Below are 22,394 nucleotides of genomic sequence, written 5' to 3'. Positions count from 1 at the left end.
CTTTATTACAAATGACCTTTCATGAAAACCGGTTCAGAATGAAGCGTGTTAAAGTGGACTCTGAAGACCATCTCCCTCCTGAGACACTAAGGAAGGAGAAAAGGACTTGTGGCGACTGGCTGGACAGAGGGACCGAGCTGGGAAGGAGGTGCAGCAGGTAAGGGCGATCAAGGATGGAGATGGAAATGTGCCGACAAGCGAGGAGAGTGTGTTGAGGAGGTGGAAGGAGTACTTTGAGGGGCTGATGAATGAAGACATGTGTACTTATTGTGTAATAATACACAATTTATATAGAAAATACAAACAGCTGAGTGGGTGAGCAGCTGTAATGTGCAGTAAGTGGGGTTCAGTATTTACTGCACATAAACACTCATTTCATAATCATGTTGTGTTATAAGACGTCACATGTGATGACAACAGCTCAACACCACCTGGCAGTGAACCACCGCCTCCAACACCATCAACAAGCACTGGAACCAGAAGGTAAACACACTTCACACAACACAACACAGACCACCTGTGATGGTGCTGCCCAGTTACACATATGCTGCTTTGCTTTTTGTGCTGCACATGACTGCACCTCCACCCCATGCTGCTCCTTTCTCACTTAACAGTCCTGCTACACACATGGCTCCTCCACCACACTGTCCAGCTGTTTGTGGACATTGTCTTGTGTGGTGTTTTCACTCTGTCGTCATGGAGAATCACTACTTCATCTAACTGTGTACATGTACACAGCTGCTGATGACAATAAAGTGGAGTTTGAACAGACCACAGAGCTGCAGATGAGTCCAAATAGACTTTCACACAACAAAGCTCCGCCTTGCTGCTGCACCACATGAACACTGCATTTTAATAGTGTGTCTGTTCCACAGGGAACAGGAAGTACAAGGAGACATGGGACGACAAGTTCCTCCAGCACAGCCAGAAGATGAACGAGTCACTGTCAAACACAATGGAGCGCACAACCAATGCTGCATTGTGCCTCATGGACCCACTTGGACCTGCAACAGCAACACAGCAGCAGGGACTTCACACAGGTGCAGCCAACATATGTGTGTGTGTGTGTGTGAGTATGTGGTTGTGTGTGTTCATGGTTCTTCAGTTGTTCTGCATTGATAAATTATACACAAATATAAAAAAAATACAAGTTGTTTAATATATTTAATCCAATACAATAAAAAACTGAATAACAATTGAATATTTTAGAAATTTTATTTATGTAGCACATTTTATTACAAGTAAGCTCAATGTGCTTTACATTAGAAGACAACATATCAAATATAGGCATAAAGCTTACATAAACATAGGTAACATAAACAATCTAAATATAAGAATACTAGAAGAACCCTACTACAATGGAGCGGTTTGGTTATCCACCCGTCTAAATCTCCCTCCTCTTCATCCTGCCAGCTAACCGCCTTCCCCCTGCCCCTAAACCCCCTTCCCACTCCAACCCCCCCCCAATACTCAGAATCATCTGAAATGCCGAGAAAAGTGGTGTTTAGCCATTTTTAGAAAATGCATATTTTGCATAATTATGCATAATTATTATAACTATATTTCAATTTTCTGCTATTTTTCTGGTCCTCTCTGGAACAATACCTACCACCTCCAAAAAAAATTAGGATCATAAGTGCATTTTTGCAAAAATGCATCTATTTTGCATAATGCCAAAACAAGTCCCAGAAAAAAAATGTATATAGGTGAAAAAATCAAAGATGCTCAGAATCATCTGAAATGACGAGAAAAGTGGTTTTTGGCCATTTTTAGAAAAAATGCACATTTTGCATATTTATGCATAATTATGCATAATTTTAATTTTCTGGGATTTTTCCCTTACTCTCTGGAACAATACCTACCACCTCCAAAAAGAATTAGGATCGTAAGTGCTTTAGTTTTCGGTCCCGCTATCTACACTAACACCACACACACACACATCACGAAAATATATGAGTAGATAAGCATGAGTAAAATGCAGAAACTGAATCAATGAAGCATACATCCAACACACATTAAACACACCACACAACTATTACAACCCCAAAACACACATCTTTGGTCACACTGTCTGTATTTGTGTGTGTGTGTGTGTGTGTACAGTGTGATCTATCACTCTTTAGGTGTGTTTGGGCAGGAGTGTGAGTGTTCCTCCAGGACACAGGAGGCGTCTCTACCTCCTCTATCTAACACACGCACACACTGATGAGTCACGTGACCACAACCTAAACACAAAATGGAGAGGTTCAGTGAATGTGGAGGTGAAGGTGTGGAGGTGTGTCAGTGTGTCAGAGTAGACTCTGTAGAAGGACAGAGTTCCAGCAGACCAGTCCAGATACACTCCTACTCTGTCAGAGGAGGAGGGGGAGATACGTATCTCTGTTACTCTATTATTATGACAGACATTGTATCTATCACTACGGCAGGACAGATTCCAGGACTTTTTATTATATCCAAGCAGACAGTCATCACCTCCTCCTCTCCTTCTGATTCCTCTGTAAGTCACTCCTATACGAACATATCCTTTCCACTGTACCTCCATGTAACAGCGGTCAGTCAGACTCTCTCTACATAGAACCTGTCTCCAGGAGTCAAATATGTCTGGATGATCAGGATACGACTGCTCCTCTCTCCACCATGTCACCTTTCTGTTGTCCTCAGACAGAAGGAGGTCTCTGTGTGTTGTGTTTGGGTCCAGTGTGAATTCACAGGCTTCTGATGGAGACAACAAGACACAATACAGCAGCGGTTGTTGATCTAATGTTCCTCTTCTGTTTGGTTTGTGTTGATTTAGTCACAGGTTGGACCTCATCTATCAACATGTTCATAAATGTGTAAGTTCCCTCGTATCATGTTATGAATTATACTGCCGCTGTATTTATCACATGTTCTGAGGTATGAAGTTTCCATCGTACTCTTGTGTGTATTATGATGAACACCAATCATTCATAAACTGGAAGCACGTCACATGACCTTATTTACCATGAATTAACATAACTGCTCCTTGTTCAGTCCACCTCTGAGATAATGGACTGTACTAATATAGTCTGAATATTAGTCTTAATACTGGTCTGAATATTAGTCTTAATATTAGTCTTAATAGTGGTCTTAATATTAGTCTTAATACTGGTCTTAATAGTGGTCTTAATATTAGTCTTCATAGTGGTCTTAACATTAGTCTTAATACTGGTCTCAATAGCGGTCTTAATATTAGCCTTAATAGTGGTCTGAATATTAGTCTTAATATTGGTCTTGATAGTGGTCTTAATAGCGGTCTTAATAGCGATCTTCATATTAGTCTTAATAGTGGTCTCAATAGTGGTCTTAATATTAATCTTGATAGTGGTCTTAATTTTAGTCTTAATAGTGGTCTTAATAGTTGTCTTAATATTCGTCTTAATAGTGGTCTTAATAACAGTCTAAACTGTGGTCTTAATACCAATCTTAATAGTGGTCTTAACATCAGTCTTATTAGTGGTCTTAATAGTAGTCTTAATGGTGGTCTTAATATTAGTCTTAATAGAGGTCTTAATATTAATCTTGATAGTGGTTTTAATTTTAGTCTTAATAGAGGTCTTAATATTCGTCTTAATAGTGGTCTTAATAGTGGTCTTAACATTAGCCTTAAAAGTGGTCTTAATAGTAGTCTTAATAGTGGTCTTAATAGTGGTCTTAATAGTGGTCTTAATATTAAACCCAGCCACTGAGGATGCACAAGCCGGTGCATCCTTAGTGCCGGTCCCAAGCCCAGACAAATGGGGAGGGTTGCGTCAGGAAGGGCATCCGGCGTAAAACCTTTGCCAAATCAAATATGCGGAACATAAATAAGACTTACATACCGGATAAGTCGAGGCCCGGGTCACCAACGACCGCCACCGGTACTGTTAACCAGCAGGGTGTCGGTGGAAACTATGCTACTGTTGGGCGAAGGAGAAGGAGAGGGGGAAAGCATGTCCAGAGGCAGCTAGAGAGGAGGACGGGTAGGCATGTGGAGGTGAGAGTTGGAACTTTGAATGTTGGCACTATGACTGGTAAAGGGAGAGAGCTGGCTGACATGATGGAAAGAAGAAAGGTAGGCATACTGTGTGTGCAAGAGACCAGGTGGAAGGGGAGTAAGGCCAGGAGTATCGGAGGTGGGTTCAAACTCTTCTACCATGGTGTGAATGGGAGGAGTAATGGGGTAGGGGTAATTCTGAAGGAAGAGTATGTCAAGAGCGTGCTGGAGGTGAAGAGAGTGTCAGACAGAGTGATGAGTATGAAGCTGGAAATTGAAGGTTTATTGCTGAATGTTATCAGCGCATATGCCCCGCAAGTTGGGTGTGAGATGGATGAAAAAGAAGAATTCTGGAGTGAGTTGGACGACATGGTGGAGCGGGTACCCAAGGAGGAGAGAGTGGTGATTGGAGCGGACTTCAATGGACATGTTGGTGAAGGGAATAGAGGTGATGAGGAGGTGATGGGAAGGTATGGAGTCAAGAAGAGAAATGTGGAAGGACAGATGGTGATCGATTTTGCGAAAAGGATGGAAATGGCTGTGGTGAATACATATTTCAAGAAGAGGGAGGAACACAGGGTGACGTACAAGAGTGGAGGAAAGTGCACACAGGTGGACTATATCTTATGTAGAAGGCGCCATGCCATCTAAAAGGGATTGGAAACTGCAAGGTGGTGACAGGGGAGAACGTAGCTAGGCAGCATCGGATGGTGGTCTGTAGGATGACTTTGGAGACCAAGAAGAGGAAGCGAGTGAAGACACAGCCGAAGATCAAATGGTGGAAGTTGAAGAAGGAAGACTGTTGTGTGGAGTTCAGGCAGGAGTTCAGACAGGCACTGGGTGGTAGTGAAGAGTTGCCAGATGGCTGGAAAACCACTGCAGAAATAGTGAGGGAGACAGCTAGGAAGGTACTTGGTGTGTCATCAGGACAGAGGAAGGAAGACAAGGAGACTTGGTGGTGGAATGAGGAAGTACAGCAAATTATACAGAGGAAAAGGTTGGCAAAGAAGAAGTGGGATAGTAAGAGAGATGAAGAAAGTAGACAGGAGTACAAGGAGATGCAGCGTAAAGCAAAGAGAGAGGTGGCAAAGGCAAAGGAAAAGGCGTATGGTGAGTTGTATGACAGATTAGACACTAAGGAAGGAGAAAAGGACTTGTACCGATTGGCTAGACAGAGGGATCAAGCTGCAAAGGATGTGCAGCAAGTTAGGGCGATCAAGGATAGAGATGGAAATGTGCTGACAAGCGAGGAGAGTGTGCTAAGAAGGTGGAAGGAATACTTTGAGGGGCTGATGAATGAAGAAAATGAGAGAGAGAGAAGGTTGGATGATGTAGGGATAGTGAATCAGGAAGTTCAGCGGATTAGCAAGGAGGAAGTGAGGGCAGCTATGAAGAGGATGAAGAGTGGAAAGGCAGTTGGTCCTGATGACATACCTGTGGAGGCATGGAGATGTTTAGGAGAGATGGCAGTGGAGTTTTTTTTAACTAAATTGTTTAACACAATCCTGGAAAGTGAGAGGATGCCTGAGGAGTGGAGAAGAAGCATACTGGTACCGATTTTCAAGAACAAGGGCGATGTGCAGAACTGTAACAACTACAGAGGTATAAAGTTGATCAGCCACAGCATGAAGATTTGGGAAAGAGTAATAGAAGCTAGGTTAAGAGGAGAGGTGACGATCAGCGAGCAGCAGTATGGGTTCATGCCATGAAAGAGCACCAAAGATGCGATGTTTGCTTTGAAAATGTTGAATGAGAAGTATAGAGAAGGCCAGAAAGAGTTGCATTGTGTCTTTGTAGATTTAGAGAAAGCTTATGACAGAGTGCCGAGAGAGGAGGTGTGGTATTGTATGAGGAAGTCAGGAGTTGCAGAGAAGTATGTAGGAGTGGTGCAGGATACGTATGAGGGAAGTGTGACAATGGTGAGGTGTGCGGTTGGAATGACAGATGGGTTCAAGGTGGAGGTGGGATTACATCAAGGATCGGCTCTTAGCCCTTTCTTGTTTGCAATGGTGATGGACAGGTTGACGGACAAGATCAGGCAGGAGTCTCCATGGACGATGATGTTCGCGGATGACATTGTGATCTGTAGCGAGAGTAGGGTGCAGGTTGAGGAGAGCCTGGAGAGGTGGAGGTATGCACTGGAGAGAAGAGGAATGAAAGTCAGTAGGAGCAAGACGGAATACCTATGCGTGAATGAGAGAGAGGACAGTGGAATGGTCAGGATGCAAGGAGTGGAGGTGATAAAGGCATTTGAGTTTAAATACTTGGGGTCAACTGTCCAAAGTAACAAGGAGTGCAGTAGAGAGGTGAAAAAGAGAGTGCAGGCAGGTTGGAGTGGGTGGAGAAGTGTGTCAGGAGTGATTTGTGACAGAAGGGTATCAGCAAGAGTTAAAGGGAAAGTTTACAAGATGGTTGTGAGACCAGCTATGTTATATGGTTTGGAGACAGTGGCACTGATGAAAAGACAGGAGGCGGAGCTGGAGGTGGCAGAGTTGAAGATGCTAAGATTTTCACTGGGAGTAACGAAGAAGGACAGGATTAGGAGCGATTATATTAGAGGGACCGCTCAGGTTGGACGGTTTGGAGACAAAGCAAGAGAGGCAAGATTGAGATGGCTTGGACATGTGTGGAGGAGAGATGCTGAGTATATTGGGAGAAGGATGCTGAATATGGAGCTGCCAGGGAAGAGGAGAAGAGGAAGGCCAAAGAGGAGGTTTATGGATGTGGTGAGGGAAGACATGCAGGTGGCTGGTGTGACAGAGGAAGACGCAGAAGACAGGAAGAAATGGAAACGGATGATCCGCTGTGGCGACCCCTAACGGGAGCAGCCGAAAGTAGTAGTAGTAGTGGTCTTAATATTAGCCTTAATAGTGGTCTGAATATTAGTCTTAATAGTGGTAATAGTGGTCTTAATATTAGTCTTAATATTAATCTTGATAGTGGTCTTAATATTAGTCTTAATAGAGGTCTTAATATTAATCTTGATAGTGGTATTAACTTTAGTCTTAATAGCGGTCTTAATAGTGGTTTTAATATTAGTCTTAATATGGTCTGAATATTAGTCTTAATAGTGGTCTTAATATTAGTCTTAATGGTGGTCTTAATACTGGTCTTAATATTAGTTTTAATAGTGGTCTTAATGTTAGCCTTAATAGTGGTCTGAATATTGGTCTTAATAACGGTCTTAGTAGCGGTTTCAATATTAGTCTTAATAGTGGTCTTAATAGTAGTCTTAATAGTGGTCTTAACATTAGTCTTAATAGTGGTCTTAATATTAGTCTTAATATTAGTGTAAGGACCTCTAAAATCTACTGTACATACTTTGTGCTACTTCATTTACCAGCATGCTTTGTGTCTTAAACATTTCCTATGTTCTTATACGTTTCTAAACATGTAAACCAATGGAATGTATTTGCTCTTTGTATTTTTATTTGAATTTTGTTATTAGCCAATGATGTGGTGTGGAGTTGTTATGCCCACGAAATCACGAAGTTCGCAACGGTCGATCTCCTCACGGAGAGGGAGGAGTTAGGCAGTCTGAGCGAGTACGACCAAGAGAGACGGCCATTTTTCTGCTGCTCCGTCTAAGTACCCGTTTCGCAGAGACTTTATACACAGCCCGTGTACTAGGCCCGCATTTGAGGTCAGGAGTGTTGCGATTGGCCCGCGGCCGTATGCTTGCTGGTGAGGTTTGTTTTAGTCCGATTATTTTGTTTATGCCCCACAGCCAGTGTCGCCGCTAGCTAGCTAAGTGGATTTAGCATCCAGTGCTAGTGTGTTAGCCGACTAGAGTTGTGGAGGCTAGCCAGAAGTCATCGGGCTGCGCTGGACGGTGATCTAACTAGGGGAGCCGCTCTGCTCCATTCCTGGGACCTGTCTGCTGTTCAAAGAGGACTCGCTTCATCTGGACCCACCAGACGACCACCATCTTCGCCAGGGTTTTCTGAACATTGCAACCTGTGGCCATCTTGCGGGTGGCTGCCTTGCCCTCCGCTCAGAGAGCTGCTTTATGTGCACCAACGGGCCCCAACGGAAAGCGCTGGGTATTTTTGTGTTCTTTTTTTACTTTCTTCCTGTTTATTGTGACCGGTTGTCACACCCTGTGTAATTTCAATTAATGTTTATTTAATCAAAAATACCACCCTCATGTGGTACTCTCTCTCTCTCTCTCTCTCTCTCTCTCTCTCTCTCTCTCTCTCTCATTATTATCAAATAAATCCTATTATTATTAATTATATCTCGGGTGTATTGGCAGCTCATTTTCCGCTTATGCAAAGCCTAGGTTACTTTTAGAGTGCTGGTAATAAGCTTGTACAGTAATTCAGTACACAGCAGGGTTATAAGATCTGCATTAACCACATGTTTGTTTAATTCTGGGAAGATACACCATTCACTAGCCTTAGGTAAGTGTAGTATTTACCCAGTGGAGGCACCGCGCTACTAAATTGATAATTATCTTGGTTAATTAGTTCTATTATCAATTATCACTAAAATTGTCATTAGTGGCACTAGCCTACTAGTTAGTACACAGGAGGTTCAGCCAGCTCACCATTCCACCGCTGAGAACTCAGGATCCTGTTGCGCTAATGATTTGTATTATAACACTTAAGTAACTGGTAGCATTAGGCTTTTGTCTTGTTTAAATGTGCTTGGCGTTGCCCGCCAGTTAAAATGGGGTTACATTAGTCTTGATAGTGGTCTTAATATTAGTCTTAATAGTGGTCTTAATATTAGTCTTAATATTTCTCTTAATAGTGCTCTTAATATTCGTCTTAATAGTGGTCTTAATATTAGTCTTAATAGTGTTCTTAATATTCGTCTTAATAGTGGTCTTAATACCAGTCTTAATTGTGGTCTCAATAGTGGTCTTAATAGTAGTCTTAATTGTGGTCTTAACATTAGTCTTAATAGTGGTCTTAATATTAGTCTTGATAGTGGTCTTAATATTAGTCTTAATAGAGGTCTTAATATTAATCTTGATAGTGGTCTTAATTTAAGTCTTAATATTAGTCTTAATAGTGGTCTTAATACCAGTCTTAATTGTGGTCTTAATAGTAGTCTTAATAGTGGTCTTACTAGTAGTCTTAATTGTGGTCTTAACATTAGTCTTAATAGTGGTCTTAATATTAGTCTTGATAGTGGTCTTAATATTAGTCTTAATAGAGGTCTTAATATTAATCTTGATAGTGGTCTTAATTTTAGTCTTCATAGTGGTCTTAATATTAGTCTTAATAGTGGTCTGAATATTGGTCTGAATATTGATCTTAATAGCCGTCTTAATATTCGTCTTAATATTTCTCTTAATAGTGGTGTTAATATTAGTCTTAACAGTGATCTTAATAGTGGTCTTAACATTAGTCTTAATAGTGGTCTTAATATTAGTCTTAATAGTGGTCTTAATATTGGTCTTAATAGTGGCCTTAATAATGGTTATAGTGTTAGTCTTAATAGTGGTCTTTATGTTAGTCTTAATAGTGGTCTTAATATTAGTCTTAATAGTGGCCTTGATAGTGGTCTTAATAGTCTTTTACAGCAAGGCTCTGGTGAATCAGAATCAACTCAAAAGTCACTCGTCATTCTCAGTGAAAAAAAATCAAAAATCTGTCCTTTTCCTGAAAAGACGCTCATGTCAAATCCTCTATAAGACAAGGTCGGCCCATTTAACATGTGGACTTTACAGTATTGTGTCCCTTTAAATCTTCTTCTTCAGTAATTAAATGAATATTACACAGGGGACAATCACAGGAAGTCTTTCCAGTAGTCTATTAATCATTCTAAACATTTTATCTCACTTCAATATTGTTTGCAAACATGTTTTTCTCAAGTCTTTTGTTCATCTTTCTTCATATCTCCATATACGAGTAGAAAGTCTGTTCAAATAAGACTATTTAATAAATAAAAGTGAAAGTTTCTGCATAAAAGTAGAAGTGAGGAGTGGACACACATCTTACGTGTGGTCTCAGGTTTTCATACATTTCTGTCAGATGTGTGAAAAAGTTCATAAATCCACTTTTCATGTAGAAACCTCAGTATGAAGGAACCACACACACATTAGTGCTGAAGTTCCTTGATAAATGAGACCTAATGACTGCTAATTTCTCAGCAGTGTGATGAAGACACATCATGTCCACCATCATCTTCCTCCACAGTAGGATGTGAATGAATGGATGTCACACACTAGTGGACGCACTTTCCATCTAAACAGCTGAATGTGATCTGCTTTGTTCTCATGAAGAAACTAAACACACACTTACACTTCCTCACACCTGGTGTCAACCTGCACACTCCAGCATGGTCCAGCCTGGGGGTGGAGGAGAAACACAGTCACACCAGCACATCCTCCATCTAATAAACCACCATCCAGTATCGGTCCTGTCCACTGTTACAGAAGAACCAGTCTGATCCAGCATCAGAGTAGGAGGAGAAAATCCTTGTAGAAGACATGATGAGTGAGTGTCATCCAGCCTGTCCATACCTGAGAGTGTCCAGTCTCCAGTGTGGATCCTCCAGTCCAGCAGAGAGCAGCTTCCCTCCTGAGTCTCCAGGCTGGTTGTAGCTCAGGTCCAGCTCTCTCAGATGGGAGGGGTTGGAGCTCAGAGCTGAGAGCAGAGAAAAAACACCTTCCTCTGTGACCAGACAGCCCGACAACCTGCACACACACACACACACACACACACACACACACACACACACACACACACACACACACACACAGATTACTATCTTTCAGCTGTTGATGTGTAAGAGTGTCTCATGAAACATGTTCAACATAATCAGGTTCCTGAATAAGCTTCAGCTTCACTAAACCAAACAATAATAATGGATTATACTTTTAGGGTTTTATCTGGACACCCAAAGCACTTCACAGAGAAGGGGGGAAACTCACCCCATCCACCACCAATGTGTAGCACCACCTGGATGATGCACGGCAGCCATTTTGCAATAGAACGCTCACCACACATCAGCTTAAGGTGGAGAGGGAGGAACCATTGAGCCAATCATACTGGGGGATGATTAGGTGGCCAGATGGAGAGAGCCAGGCTGGGGAATTTGCTAGAACACCGGGGGACCCTCTATTCTTTGCTGTAAGTGCCATGGGGTCTTTAAGGACCACAGTGAGTCAGGACCTCGGTTTTAACGTCTCATCAGAAGGACGACATCTCCTACAGCACTGTGTCCCCATCACTGCACTGAGGCATTGGCTTTTTTTTTAAGGCTCAGAGGGAAGATTGCCCCCTACTGGCCCACCAACACCAAATCCAGCAGCAACTCAGTTTTCTCGGGAGGTCTGCCATCCAAGTACTAGCCAAGCCCACACTTGCTTAGCTTCTGTGATTGAGCAGAGCCTGGGTAGATGTTGGTATGGCTGCCAGCAAACCAACCCAACCTGAGTTAACTGATACGGGGCTCCAGAGTGCCACCATTTAGTCACATTTTGCACCGAGTTTTGGCATCGGTGCAAGTAGATTTTAAACCTAGGCGCAATGGTGCCACTTGCAATATTACCGTGTTTTTGTAATCATGTGAAAACCAGTAAGAGGAGAACTTGTGTGTGAATGAGTGGGCTTGGCCTGTGTGTGTGTGTGTGTGTTTGTGTGTGTGTGTGTGTGTGATAAAGAGGAGTTACTGCGAGGCTCTCGTGACATGACCAAAAAAAAGACGAAACAGCATTTGGGGGGGATAGCACGCGTGCAGGCTCCCCCCCCCCCACAATGTTGCCCCACAACAACATCCTGAAGTACACACTGTGCAGGGCAGGTGCACGGCATGACAGCTGACACGCTTAAAAAGAAGACCGGCAAAAAACCAGCGGACTCCATGTAGCTCTCATTCATGACTGATGGCCACACGGACGTGTCAGCCAAGGAATGGAGATTGTGTATGCACGGATCCTGCAGCAGAGGAGGCCGGTGAATGTTTTGATGGGCCACGTGGAAGGCCAGCACCCAAATGCTCAAGGTATGTAAGCACTCTGACTCCGGTCTGGCTCGTTGTACTCGCAAACAGAACACACAACCTCCAGAAGTACACACTAGGAATGACTATATACAGGGGAAACCGTTTCTGTGACATGTAAACAGGATAGAGTGCAAAGAAGTGAAGGAGTGATGGTAAATACTGTAACAAGCGTTACTGTACAGTCAGTAGGGGGTTATGTACAGTATAATACAGCTTGTTCACACATGAGAGGCACATATTTATTGCACTCTATTACTAAAATATTTATTTGTAGGTACAGTGAGTATTTTACTGCTCCAGGGTTATTACAGGGCCACAGTGAGTTTGATGCCAAGGAGGCTGTACAGATGTGGTTCAGTCAGGGTAAAAGAGCTAGAAGGCCCAATTACAAGGGTTGGGTAGAGCCTCCTAGTGGTCCTCAGGGGGATGTGCTCTAAACTACAGGGAAGGCGAGGGGAGGTATACTGCATGAGTTCAGTGTTGACTTATGTTGTTGTAGTTCTGGTGCTGTAATGACAGTAATGTTACTGACCACATACCTTATGTTTACATTTATAAATGTTATATTTGGTGCCTATGTTTACAAAAAACACTTTCGGGTTTACGTTTTATTTAACTTATTGTTTTTTTGCTCTTAAGCACTACCTCCCTTGGTGACATTTAAAATAAAACACCATAATGTTATTTCTGTAAGTGGTCTATTTATTACCAAAGCATTGATCAGTAATACGGTTAAGACGGGAAAATATCCATGTGTTGCGTTGTGTGTCGATTTAAGTGGTGCTCCTAAAATTGTCAGTAAGGAGCAGCAGTGTTCCTAGTGGAAAAAGTTAGTCTGGAGCCCTGTGGTATCATGACGGTGGTCAACAACTTCCTCTGTCAACTCAGGTCACATGATCAGACTAGGGTGCATGTTGGTATGCACACTTTTCTTTGTTATTCTTTACAGTAGCTGCAACCCTAGTTGTATGAAGAGGTCTTAGATACAAATCAAGACTAAATATAAAACATGATCCAAAGTGGTCAGTATTCCCTGTCCTTATTCTTTCAGTGGTGTGAATGTGTGCTACTGTACAACACATTAACACTTTATATGATTTGCACCAAACTGAATAAAAATAAAAATAAAAAAGTGAACTAAAAAGGACAGGAGGGCATCCATCTCTGCCAGAAGATCCTCCAGTAAAGAAGTTGTCCATCTCTAATAATGAGGGGTGGTCTAACATGGTGGGGGTCCAGAAAGGTGTGTGTTGTGGCCCTGCTGCTGGCAGCTCCAAGCAGACATCTCCCACAGCAGATAGTCTATGTAAATAATCTTAACCAGTACAGTATTTTTCAGGTGAAAATAGAGTTACACTGCAAACTAAAACAAGAAATATGAATTATAAATATGTAGTTGAAATATGGTCAGAAGGAAGGCCTTGCTATGCCTGTTAGACTATTTCACTTTTTTCTCTGAAAACCAAACTGTATTGATTTGTAATGTGTTGATATGTCCTCTTTGCTGGTGTATGTGTTCATGGAAAGCAGTTGATAGGAAGTAGAAAGTAGAACCAGAGCTTGTTACTACAACTGGTCTGTAATTCCTCCAGTCAGAGAAAAGACCACCCAGGTTAGGATGTACTGACTGCCATTAAAGTGGATGTAAATGAGGACTGAAGTGGTCCTGTGTTGTAGAGGTTTAGGAATACTGACCTGAGAGTTTCCAGTCTACATTGTGGACTCCCCAGTCCAGCAGAGAGCAGCTTCACTCCTGAATCCTGCAGATCATTGTTACTCAGGTCCAGCTCTCTCACACTAGAGGAGTTGGAGCTGAAAACTGAGGACAAAACTTCACAGCTTCTGTCTGACAGATTAGAGGAACTCAACCTGAATGGACACACACACACACACACGCGCGCGCGCACACACACACACATGCACACACACACACACACACACACAACACACACACGCGCACACACACACACACACACAAATATATCATTCTATTACATTGTAATGGCGTTAATACTTTTGATTTTACTGTTTTCATCATTACAACAGTTTGGATAATAGTACTTTATTATAGTACTCATCTAAACATGGAAATAACAAAATATTACTACAAGAGTTGCATTACTGCTGTTACTTTTACTACTAGTCCTACCATAACTGTGACAGCTACTTGTTATAATACAATTTGTACTACTACTGCAACTACTGTGACTACTAATACTATTGTTACTACTAGACTAGTACTACTGCTACTACTACTATTACTGCTGTTACTACTGCTGCTAATTCCACTACTACGTGCTTCTTTTATGATTACTGCTACTTACAACTATTACAACTACTGTTTTAATAGTTGTAGTTATTCTATCATTTTAATGTCTCTAATACTTTTGATTTTAGAACCTGTAACGCCAATAACAGTTTCAATAATCAGTGTAATAAAAAAATATTTTATCACCAATGAAAAATAATAACACGTAATATATTTAATACTTTAAAAGGCCTAATCCATAAACTTACAGAGCTGTACTGGAGGCTTTGACCACTGGCAGCAGCCCCAGAAGACCCTCCTCTGTAGCAGAGTATTTCTTCAGGTCAAACACGTCCAGCTCCTCTTCTGAAGACAGTAAGATGAAGACCAGAGCTGACCACTGAGCAGGAGAGAGCCGGTCTGTGGAGAGTCTTCCTGATGTCAGGTACTGTTGGATCTCCTCCACTAGGGAATGCTCATTCAGTTCATTCAGACAGTGGAACAGATTGATGCTTCTTTCTGGAGAGAGATTCCCCCTGATCTTCTTCTGGATGTACCGGACTGTTTGCTGAGTGGTCTGTGATTTACTTCCTGTCTTTCTCAGCAGGCCTCGTAGGAGATTCTGATTGGGTTCCAGTGAGAGGCCCAGGAGGAAGCGCAGGAACAAGTCCAGATGTCCGTTTGGACTCTCTAACGCCTTGTCCACTGCTGTCAGGTAGAGGTCTGGTTTATTTCCAAATAGTTTAAGCCAGTAGGAGGTTGACTGTGTTGCTGACAGCAGAATGACTCCAGTGTTGATGAATGAGAGAAAGACATAAAGAGCAGCCAGAAACTCTTGAATGCTCAGATGGACAAAGCAGAAGACCTTGTCCTGGTACAGCCCACACTCCTCTTTAAAGATCTGTGTGAACACTCCTGAATATACTGAGGCTGCTCTGATATCAATGCCACACTCTGTCAGGTCTGCTTCATAGAAGATCAGGTTGCCTTTCTCCAGCTGTTCAAAGGCCAGTTTTCCCAGAGACTCAATCATCTTCCTGCTTTCTGTATTCCAGTGTGGCTCTGTTTCAGATCTCCCATGATACTTCACATTCCCCTGGATGGACTGAACCACCAGGAAGTGGATGTACATCTCAGTCAGGGTCTTGGGTATCTTTCCTCTCTCATCTGTTCTCAACACGTGATCGAGAACTGTAACAGTGATCCAACAGAAGACTGGGATGTGACACATGATGTAGAGGCTTCGTGATGTCTTGATGTGTGAGATGATTCTTCTGGTCTGCTCCTCATCTCTAAACCTCTTCCTGAAGTACTCCTCCTTCTGTGGATCATTGAACCCTCTCACCTCCGTCACCATGTCAACCCACTCAGGAGGGATCTGGTTGGCTGCTGCAGGCCGTGTCGTTATCCAGAGGCGAGCAGAGGGAAGCAGTTTCCCCTTGATGAGGTTTGTCAGCAGCACGTCCACTGAGGTGGACTTTGTGACATCAGTCCAGATCTCATTGTTCTGGAAGTCCAGAGGAAGTCGACACTCATCCAGACCATCAAAGATGAACACAACTTGGAACTGGTCAAAGCTGCAGATTCCTGCTTCTTTGGTTTCAATAAAGAAGTGATGAAGAAGTCCCACCAAGCTGAACTTTTTATCTTTCAGCACATTCAGCTCTCTGAACGTGAATGGAAATGTGAAGTGTATATTGTGGTTGGTTTTGTCTTCAGCCCAATCCAGAGTGAACTTCCGTGTTAAGACTGTTTTCCCGATGCCAGCCACTCCCCTTGTCATCAATGTTCTGATTGGTTTATCTTGTCCAGGTAAGGGTTTAAAGATGTCTTCACATTTGATCGGTGTTTCTGGTCTCGCTGGTTTCCTGGACGCTGTTTCAATCTTTCTGACCTCATGTTCATTATTGACCTCTCCACTCCCTCCCTCTGTGATGTAGAGCTCTGTGTAGATCTGATTCAGAAGTGTTGACTCTCCTGGTTTAGCAACACCCTCAAACAAACACTGAAACTTCTCCTTCAGAGCTGCTTTCAGGTGACTCCGGCACAAGGGAACAGGGGTTTCTGAATAAACAAACCAGGGAATCAGTGAGTGGATGTTACTGTAAATGTGAGAAACAGAAACTTTACCAAACTCCATAGTATTAATTCAGCTCATCACTGGTGGATGGACATGCAGGTTTTAATTAAAACAAACAATGAAGACATGTATATAATTTATATAAAGGGTAGATTTATCCAAATACATTTCCACAAAAACATGTTCATTAATAATAATTCATTTCTACTGTAATAATATTTTGATGGCTATTATCACATCTCTTGTAGTAACCATGCATTAGATAGGAGATCTTTACTGGGATTATGGTGACAGTGATGATGTCTTAAAGAGGTTCTCTCTGGTATTATTGTTCTGATGTGAACCAATGTCATCAGCATTTTACACCCTCATTAACCAATCAATAGTTTAACCAGATTATCCATTAGATTTCTTTTCATTTACCATCCAAATGGAAACTGTCTGAACCTCCTGTGATAAGTCTACATTTTCAGCAGGGTTTCAAAACAATTCCACCTCCCACTTTGCCTCTATTGACTCTTTACATGGTGTTGAGGCCTTTGAATAAAGAGTCTCTTACTGCTCTCCAGAGAGTCAGCCAGCTCCTCCTGCTTCATACTCCTCAGGAAGTGCAGTGTGATCTTCAGAAGTGCCTCTCTGGGACTCCTCCTCTGCTCCTCCTCCTCCTCCCTCTGTCTCTCTAAGCACTCTGGGTAATCTGGACTCAGATCCTTCTGGAACCTCTTCAGCTCCTTCTTCACAAAAGTGACAATGTTCTCCTCAAGCAGCTGGAAATGAATCAGTATATGAATTAAACTTTCATGTTAAACTCATGGAACAAAACATCAAGCCAATCTGTCACTGATTAACACCCACTGATGTAAACAGTGGAGCATGAAGACCATTATGACCAGAATGGTTGTTTTTCATTTCATTTGGAGGTGAAGTAAAAGGTGTTGATGTACATTTACACACCATAAATATGGAGTCCAGGTCTGTTTGATGCTCCTGGACAGACTGACCACTGAGAACCTCTGACCTCTCCTGGTGGTCTCTGTGGAGAACACATGACATGTTAGGTCTCTAGATATCAACACACACACACACACACACACACACACACACACACACACACACACACACACACACACACACACACACACACACATGACCGCAGCATTGGCAGATTGGGATACTTTTTATTTGATTGAGTGGGTAAAAATGGCTCTGATAAACATAATTATTATTACATACATACACCGGACAAACAGAGAAACTTTCTACTAAACAGTAAAAAAAGGGCTATTTTTGGGTGGGTTCAGGGCTCTGATTGGGCTATTCAAATCTGGAAACACACACACACACACACACACACACACACACACACACACACACACACACACACACACACACACACACACACACACACACACACACACACACACACACACACACACACACAGGAGGTTGAGGTGTTGTGTCCTGATGGATGCAGGTAGAAACACAAGGTGAACACCACTGTAAATACTGATGTGATTATTACATGAGATGTTTTGAGAGAAGAAACTAAACCAACAGAAGGTTCAGACCAATTCTATGTGTCATGACTTGTTACCTCTGTCTGTTCAGTAGAGTCTGATAACAACCAAACCATCTGTTCATATCAGCTGTTTAATTCTGACCTCTGCTCAGTAGAGTGCTGTCCATCTTTGAATCTTAGAGGTATTTCTATAGACTGGTCACTCTTGAATAACACCTTTCATACAGGTTAGTGACGTTCAAAGTGCCTCACAGATTACTGACAAGCCGATAAGAGATCCATTTGAGACAATTTGAGATTAATGACAATAAAATAGATTTGAATAAAACTAGACAAATAAAGTAGATAAAATAGTTTAAACAAACAAGACAAAAAAAAAAAAAAAAAAAAAAAACAAAGACAAAATCGATAAGATGGATAAAAATATATTGTAATATTAATAATAAAATAACAGAACATAAATACAATCAAGTAAGTGAATAAGATAAAGTAAATAAGTAGCTTGTTGATTGTTTTTATTACGATGTTCCTGATGGATCTGACTAGTTTTTCTTAATCTCTTGAAGTAATTAAATATACCATCCAGATATATGTAAATTAGTCCTACATCAGTTTGGCGAATCACTGTTTTGAGAGGGAATCGCTGGTCGTTAGTAAGCGACATGTTACTTGTAGTGACACATTATGGTCCAAATTAAATTATGGTGCAAATAAAACAGATTAAAGATATAACAATTTGTACACATGCATCTCTTTATTGTGAACGTGTGTAGGCCTAAATAACAATCATAGGTCTTCACTGAACCAAGTGGGTCCAGGAAAAGTAGAGCCTAATTAATAGGGCTTCCTTGAGACCAACTAGTCGACTATTCACTCAGACAACCTCCCGACTAGTCGACTTGGAACAAACTGAGTTCGCCATCTTTCTGCCTGTTATAGCAGCCCTTCACATAATGTGTAATATAAGAATGTAAATAGGAAAACGGTAATTTTGTTGCACTGTCACAAGTTGAACACTAGATGGCAAAGTGATGGTGATAGGCAGCTGTTTTAAGGTCACAGGTTAAAGGAAGTATTGTAAATGATAATAGGTATCAGGAAAACACAGTTCTTACCAAAAAGAAGACAATTTAATATTGGAACAAAGACAAAAGTCATTTTGAAATATTTTGGATCACCTTGCCTTCACCAATTCACCACATCAGCACAATAAATATTGTCAATAATCAGCATGCTGTGATAAATGGGAAGACACACCCAAAGAGAACATCTCAGTTGGACATTGTTATTGGACATGTGAAAAGAACAGTATTATCCCTCCAATGCCAGAGAGTAATAACAACTTTGTTAACTGATAGTCACTATACATGTGACCATAGACCTCACCTCTGTTCAGTAGAGTGGTGTCCATCTTTGAAATGAATAGGTAGATGCATAGACTGGTCACTCTTGATGGACACACAGCTGGGTACAGGGGAGTCTGGTCTCTCCTGCTGGACTGGGCTACAACACAACACAAACAGACGTTTGACTCTGACTGAAGATGTCATGATGACATCATTACTGAGCTCTGAGATGGAGACCAGTCATGGACAGATAGAGATCCTCATCTTACCTCTTAGCTTTGGTCTGGCTGCCATGTTCCCCAGACAGAGTGGTTTTCGAGGGAGGACCTCCCTCCTCTCTCTCCTCAGACACATTCATAGCAGAGTGTAGACCTTCACACAAATACACACAACATGCTGTGTTAGCTGGACACATTCGTTATCATAAGATTTTCATTAGAGGATCAGTTATTTGTAGGCTTGTCATCATTCATATTAGTAAAATGTCACATACACACTGAGTGTATAAAATACTAGAACCACCTGCTGTCTGCATCTAACAGCCTGACCAGAAACATCCAGAAAGAAGGATTTGGAGCCTTGTGGACCGTCGAGACCTGGACTGTTTAACAGGTGGTTGTGTTAAAGGGAGTGGATCTCAGCGTTGGAAGGCGGTAGTGTTTTTTACACTCAGTAGATGAACAGCAGATAAAATGTACTTCAGTCAAACTTATCTGGACTGTCAGAGCAGCTGTGAGACTTTCTGCTGAACTCACCAACAGAATGAGGAGAGACAACACACTATAACCTGTTGGCTGCTGTTGGTTCTGTCTGGATACCACTGAGAGGAAAACACATAAAACATTCTCATGAAATGTTCATCTCAACACCAAAGTCAGACAGAAATGCTGGAAATCATGATGCAATGAATGCCAAGAATATTCAGATCTGAAAGCAACAAATAAACATCTGGAAAGATTTTACCACCGTCATCTGGTACAACTCCACTATACAGTTATACAGTACAAAGTAATAGGAGGGAGACGAGTCATCATACATTTAATGTTTCCTGGTAGGATTGTTACCTGGTGAACTCAGGTCCACATCAAGTCAAACAGACCTTCTGTCTTCATCAGTAGAGGACACACAGAGAGAAGATGCTTCTTATTCTCTTTGGTGGGTCCTGGATGCCTGTGGACATTTGATCACATCCTCATAACTTCAGTATCAACGTCGAGAAATGTCAGAATGACATCAGACCAGTCTAACCAGTCTAACCAGTGGTCAGGTCTAGTCTGTGTCAGACAAACCACATGTCAGGTGGTTTAGTTTATCTGTGTCCACTAGATAGAGGATAAGAATCACATCTTGGACAGTGGACTGAAGAAAAGACTCAAAACTCAGAAATGAAAGTGAGGTGGAGAAACTTTCATCAATTTAAAATTCAGTAGCTGAGGTAGAAAGTCAGTGGTTATGAGAATCTGTCTACAATGACACAAAATCACAGCTACAGTACAGAATATAATAAATAATAATAAAGTCTATTACTGAGGGGGAAACCAGAGCAACAGTAAACTCTCATGTTTCTGTGTTGACAGAACTGGTTTGATAAATGGTTTCCTGTTGTTTCATACATTGTTTTGTCTGATATATGAACATAGTCAACATGTCTATGGAGCCTTAAAACCTGTTCAAAGTGCTCCTTCATGTCTTTAGAGGTCTACAATGTTCTTCATCAACAGGCCTCGTCTCTGTTCCGTCTTTTCTTGATGACAAATCTCCTGAATCGGTTTCAGTCAAATCTGCCATTAAACAAACGGCTTCTGTTAATGTGGTCACATAGACACTGCTGTGTTAACAGTTGTTCATTCTGACGAGGTGTTGAACAGAAACATCAGATATTAAGAGTCGTCTCAAACAGCAGAGTGAGTGTGGAAAAGTCCAGTCACACTTACATTATTCTGATTGTCCGCTAGATGAAGCAGGAAGACGTCAACAGCAACAGAGATCCACTAAAACCAAGTCATGGAAGAATATCCCACTATGAGACTGTTGTGTTGCTGTGGATTACAACCCACTTTTACTGCTCCTGCTGCTACACATTTCTACCCCGAGGTCACAAAGTGAAAGTAAAAAACTAATGAAGACGGAGAGGGAGGGGAGAGGGGGAGAGAGAGAGAGAGAGAGAGAGAGGGAGAGAGCCCCCCCCAAGCCTTAAATATATTTGTTTAGTGCCCTGTTGATTGTTGTATGATACCCCATGTTGTTGTCTTGTTGTTGTTGTTTTATGTTCTGTTTCTTTTTGTGAGATTGATCTGTACATGAATGAAAAACGCAACAAAAAACAAATGCTAACAGACGAGTGTCTTGGAGCGGTCCCTTAGCATCACCACAGAAGGCCAACGAGAGATGAACTACGAGCTAGGCAGCCGAAAGCTGCATTTCTTCACCTGTATTTGATGCACTTCCGCTGGATGTTTGGACAGACTGCTCGTGTCTCTGCCCTGACATGCAGAAGACTTGCTGCACTTGTGGCAACGAGCATTGCCAGCATCGACTCTAGTGACGTTTAACCAGACTTCTGACTGTTTAGTTCTCTCTCCACCATTGCCACTAAGAGCACGCTCTCTGGGTCTGTGTGTGCGAGTGGGTGAGTGGGTGAGTGAGGGGGAGGCAGAGAGAGCCGGCCCCGCCCCTCGGCTCAGACATAAAGGGCCTTTCGTCTTAACAAGGAGGCTGGAGCACTGAGAGGCCGTCCACCTTCATCGATGCCAAGACACACCGCTCCAAGGTGTGTCTTGGCATCGATGTATAACTTTACCCCGCACAATATGCCAGTTTGGAACAATAGATGCATCTTAATTAAAAGAAAATCTTTTTTTTATAAAGACTGGATGGAGAAGGGTATCTGGTCCATTCAAGATGTAATGGAAGATAATGGAAATCTGCTACGATATGACATCTTCATTCAAACATATGATGTGATTTGCACCAACAGACAATATAATAATGTAATGAAAGCAACCCCACAGGCAGGGATGCTTTTAATCAAAGGCATGTTGACGTATTCTACTGTTACAGCAAAGATCCCCCCGTTAGTTGTAGCCGGATTAGATGTTTTAGATATAAAATGCAGTAACAGATTTTGAAGAACTAGCTTCACTACAGTCTGTTTTCCCTCGCCCTTGAAGAGGAAACACAAGTTTCAAGACTACACTAGAAGCTCTATAGTCAAGACAAAGACCAGATATCTTTCTTTTCCTGTCCCA

At 41.9% G+C, this 22,394-nt stretch overlaps 2 protein-coding genes across 2 annotated transcripts in view; one reads left to right on the top strand and one right to left on the bottom strand.

Annotated features, from left to right (window-relative positions):
- LOC130110628 (NACHT, LRR and PYD domains-containing protein 12-like) overlaps nucleotides 1-22,394 on the top strand; it is a 571,318-nt gene that overhangs the window by 283,822 nt on the left and 265,102 nt on the right.
- LOC130106753 (NLR family CARD domain-containing protein 3-like) lies at nucleotides 1,470-22,071 on the bottom strand. The gene is made up of 12 exons (XM_056272996.1): nucleotides 21,081-22,071; nucleotides 20,211-20,316; nucleotides 19,902-19,966; nucleotides 19,416-19,518; nucleotides 19,187-19,303; nucleotides 17,236-17,314; nucleotides 16,841-17,048; nucleotides 14,471-16,265; nucleotides 13,649-13,822; nucleotides 10,470-10,643; nucleotides 10,249-10,295; nucleotides 1,470-2,715 (listed from the first exon to the last, which is right to left on the bottom strand). Coding segments are annotated over exons 4-12 (2,685 nt in total). The 5' UTR covers nucleotides 19,505-19,518; nucleotides 19,902-19,966; nucleotides 20,211-20,316; nucleotides 21,081-22,071; the 3' UTR covers nucleotides 1,470-2,713.

This window comes from Lampris incognitus, chromosome 1, assembly GCF_029633865.1.
Source record: "Lampris incognitus isolate fLamInc1 chromosome 1, fLamInc1.hap2, whole genome shotgun sequence".
Taxonomy (NCBI): Eukaryota; Metazoa; Chordata; class Actinopteri; order Lampriformes; family Lampridae; genus Lampris; species Lampris incognitus.
This window is presented reverse-complemented; position numbering and strand designations above follow the sequence as displayed.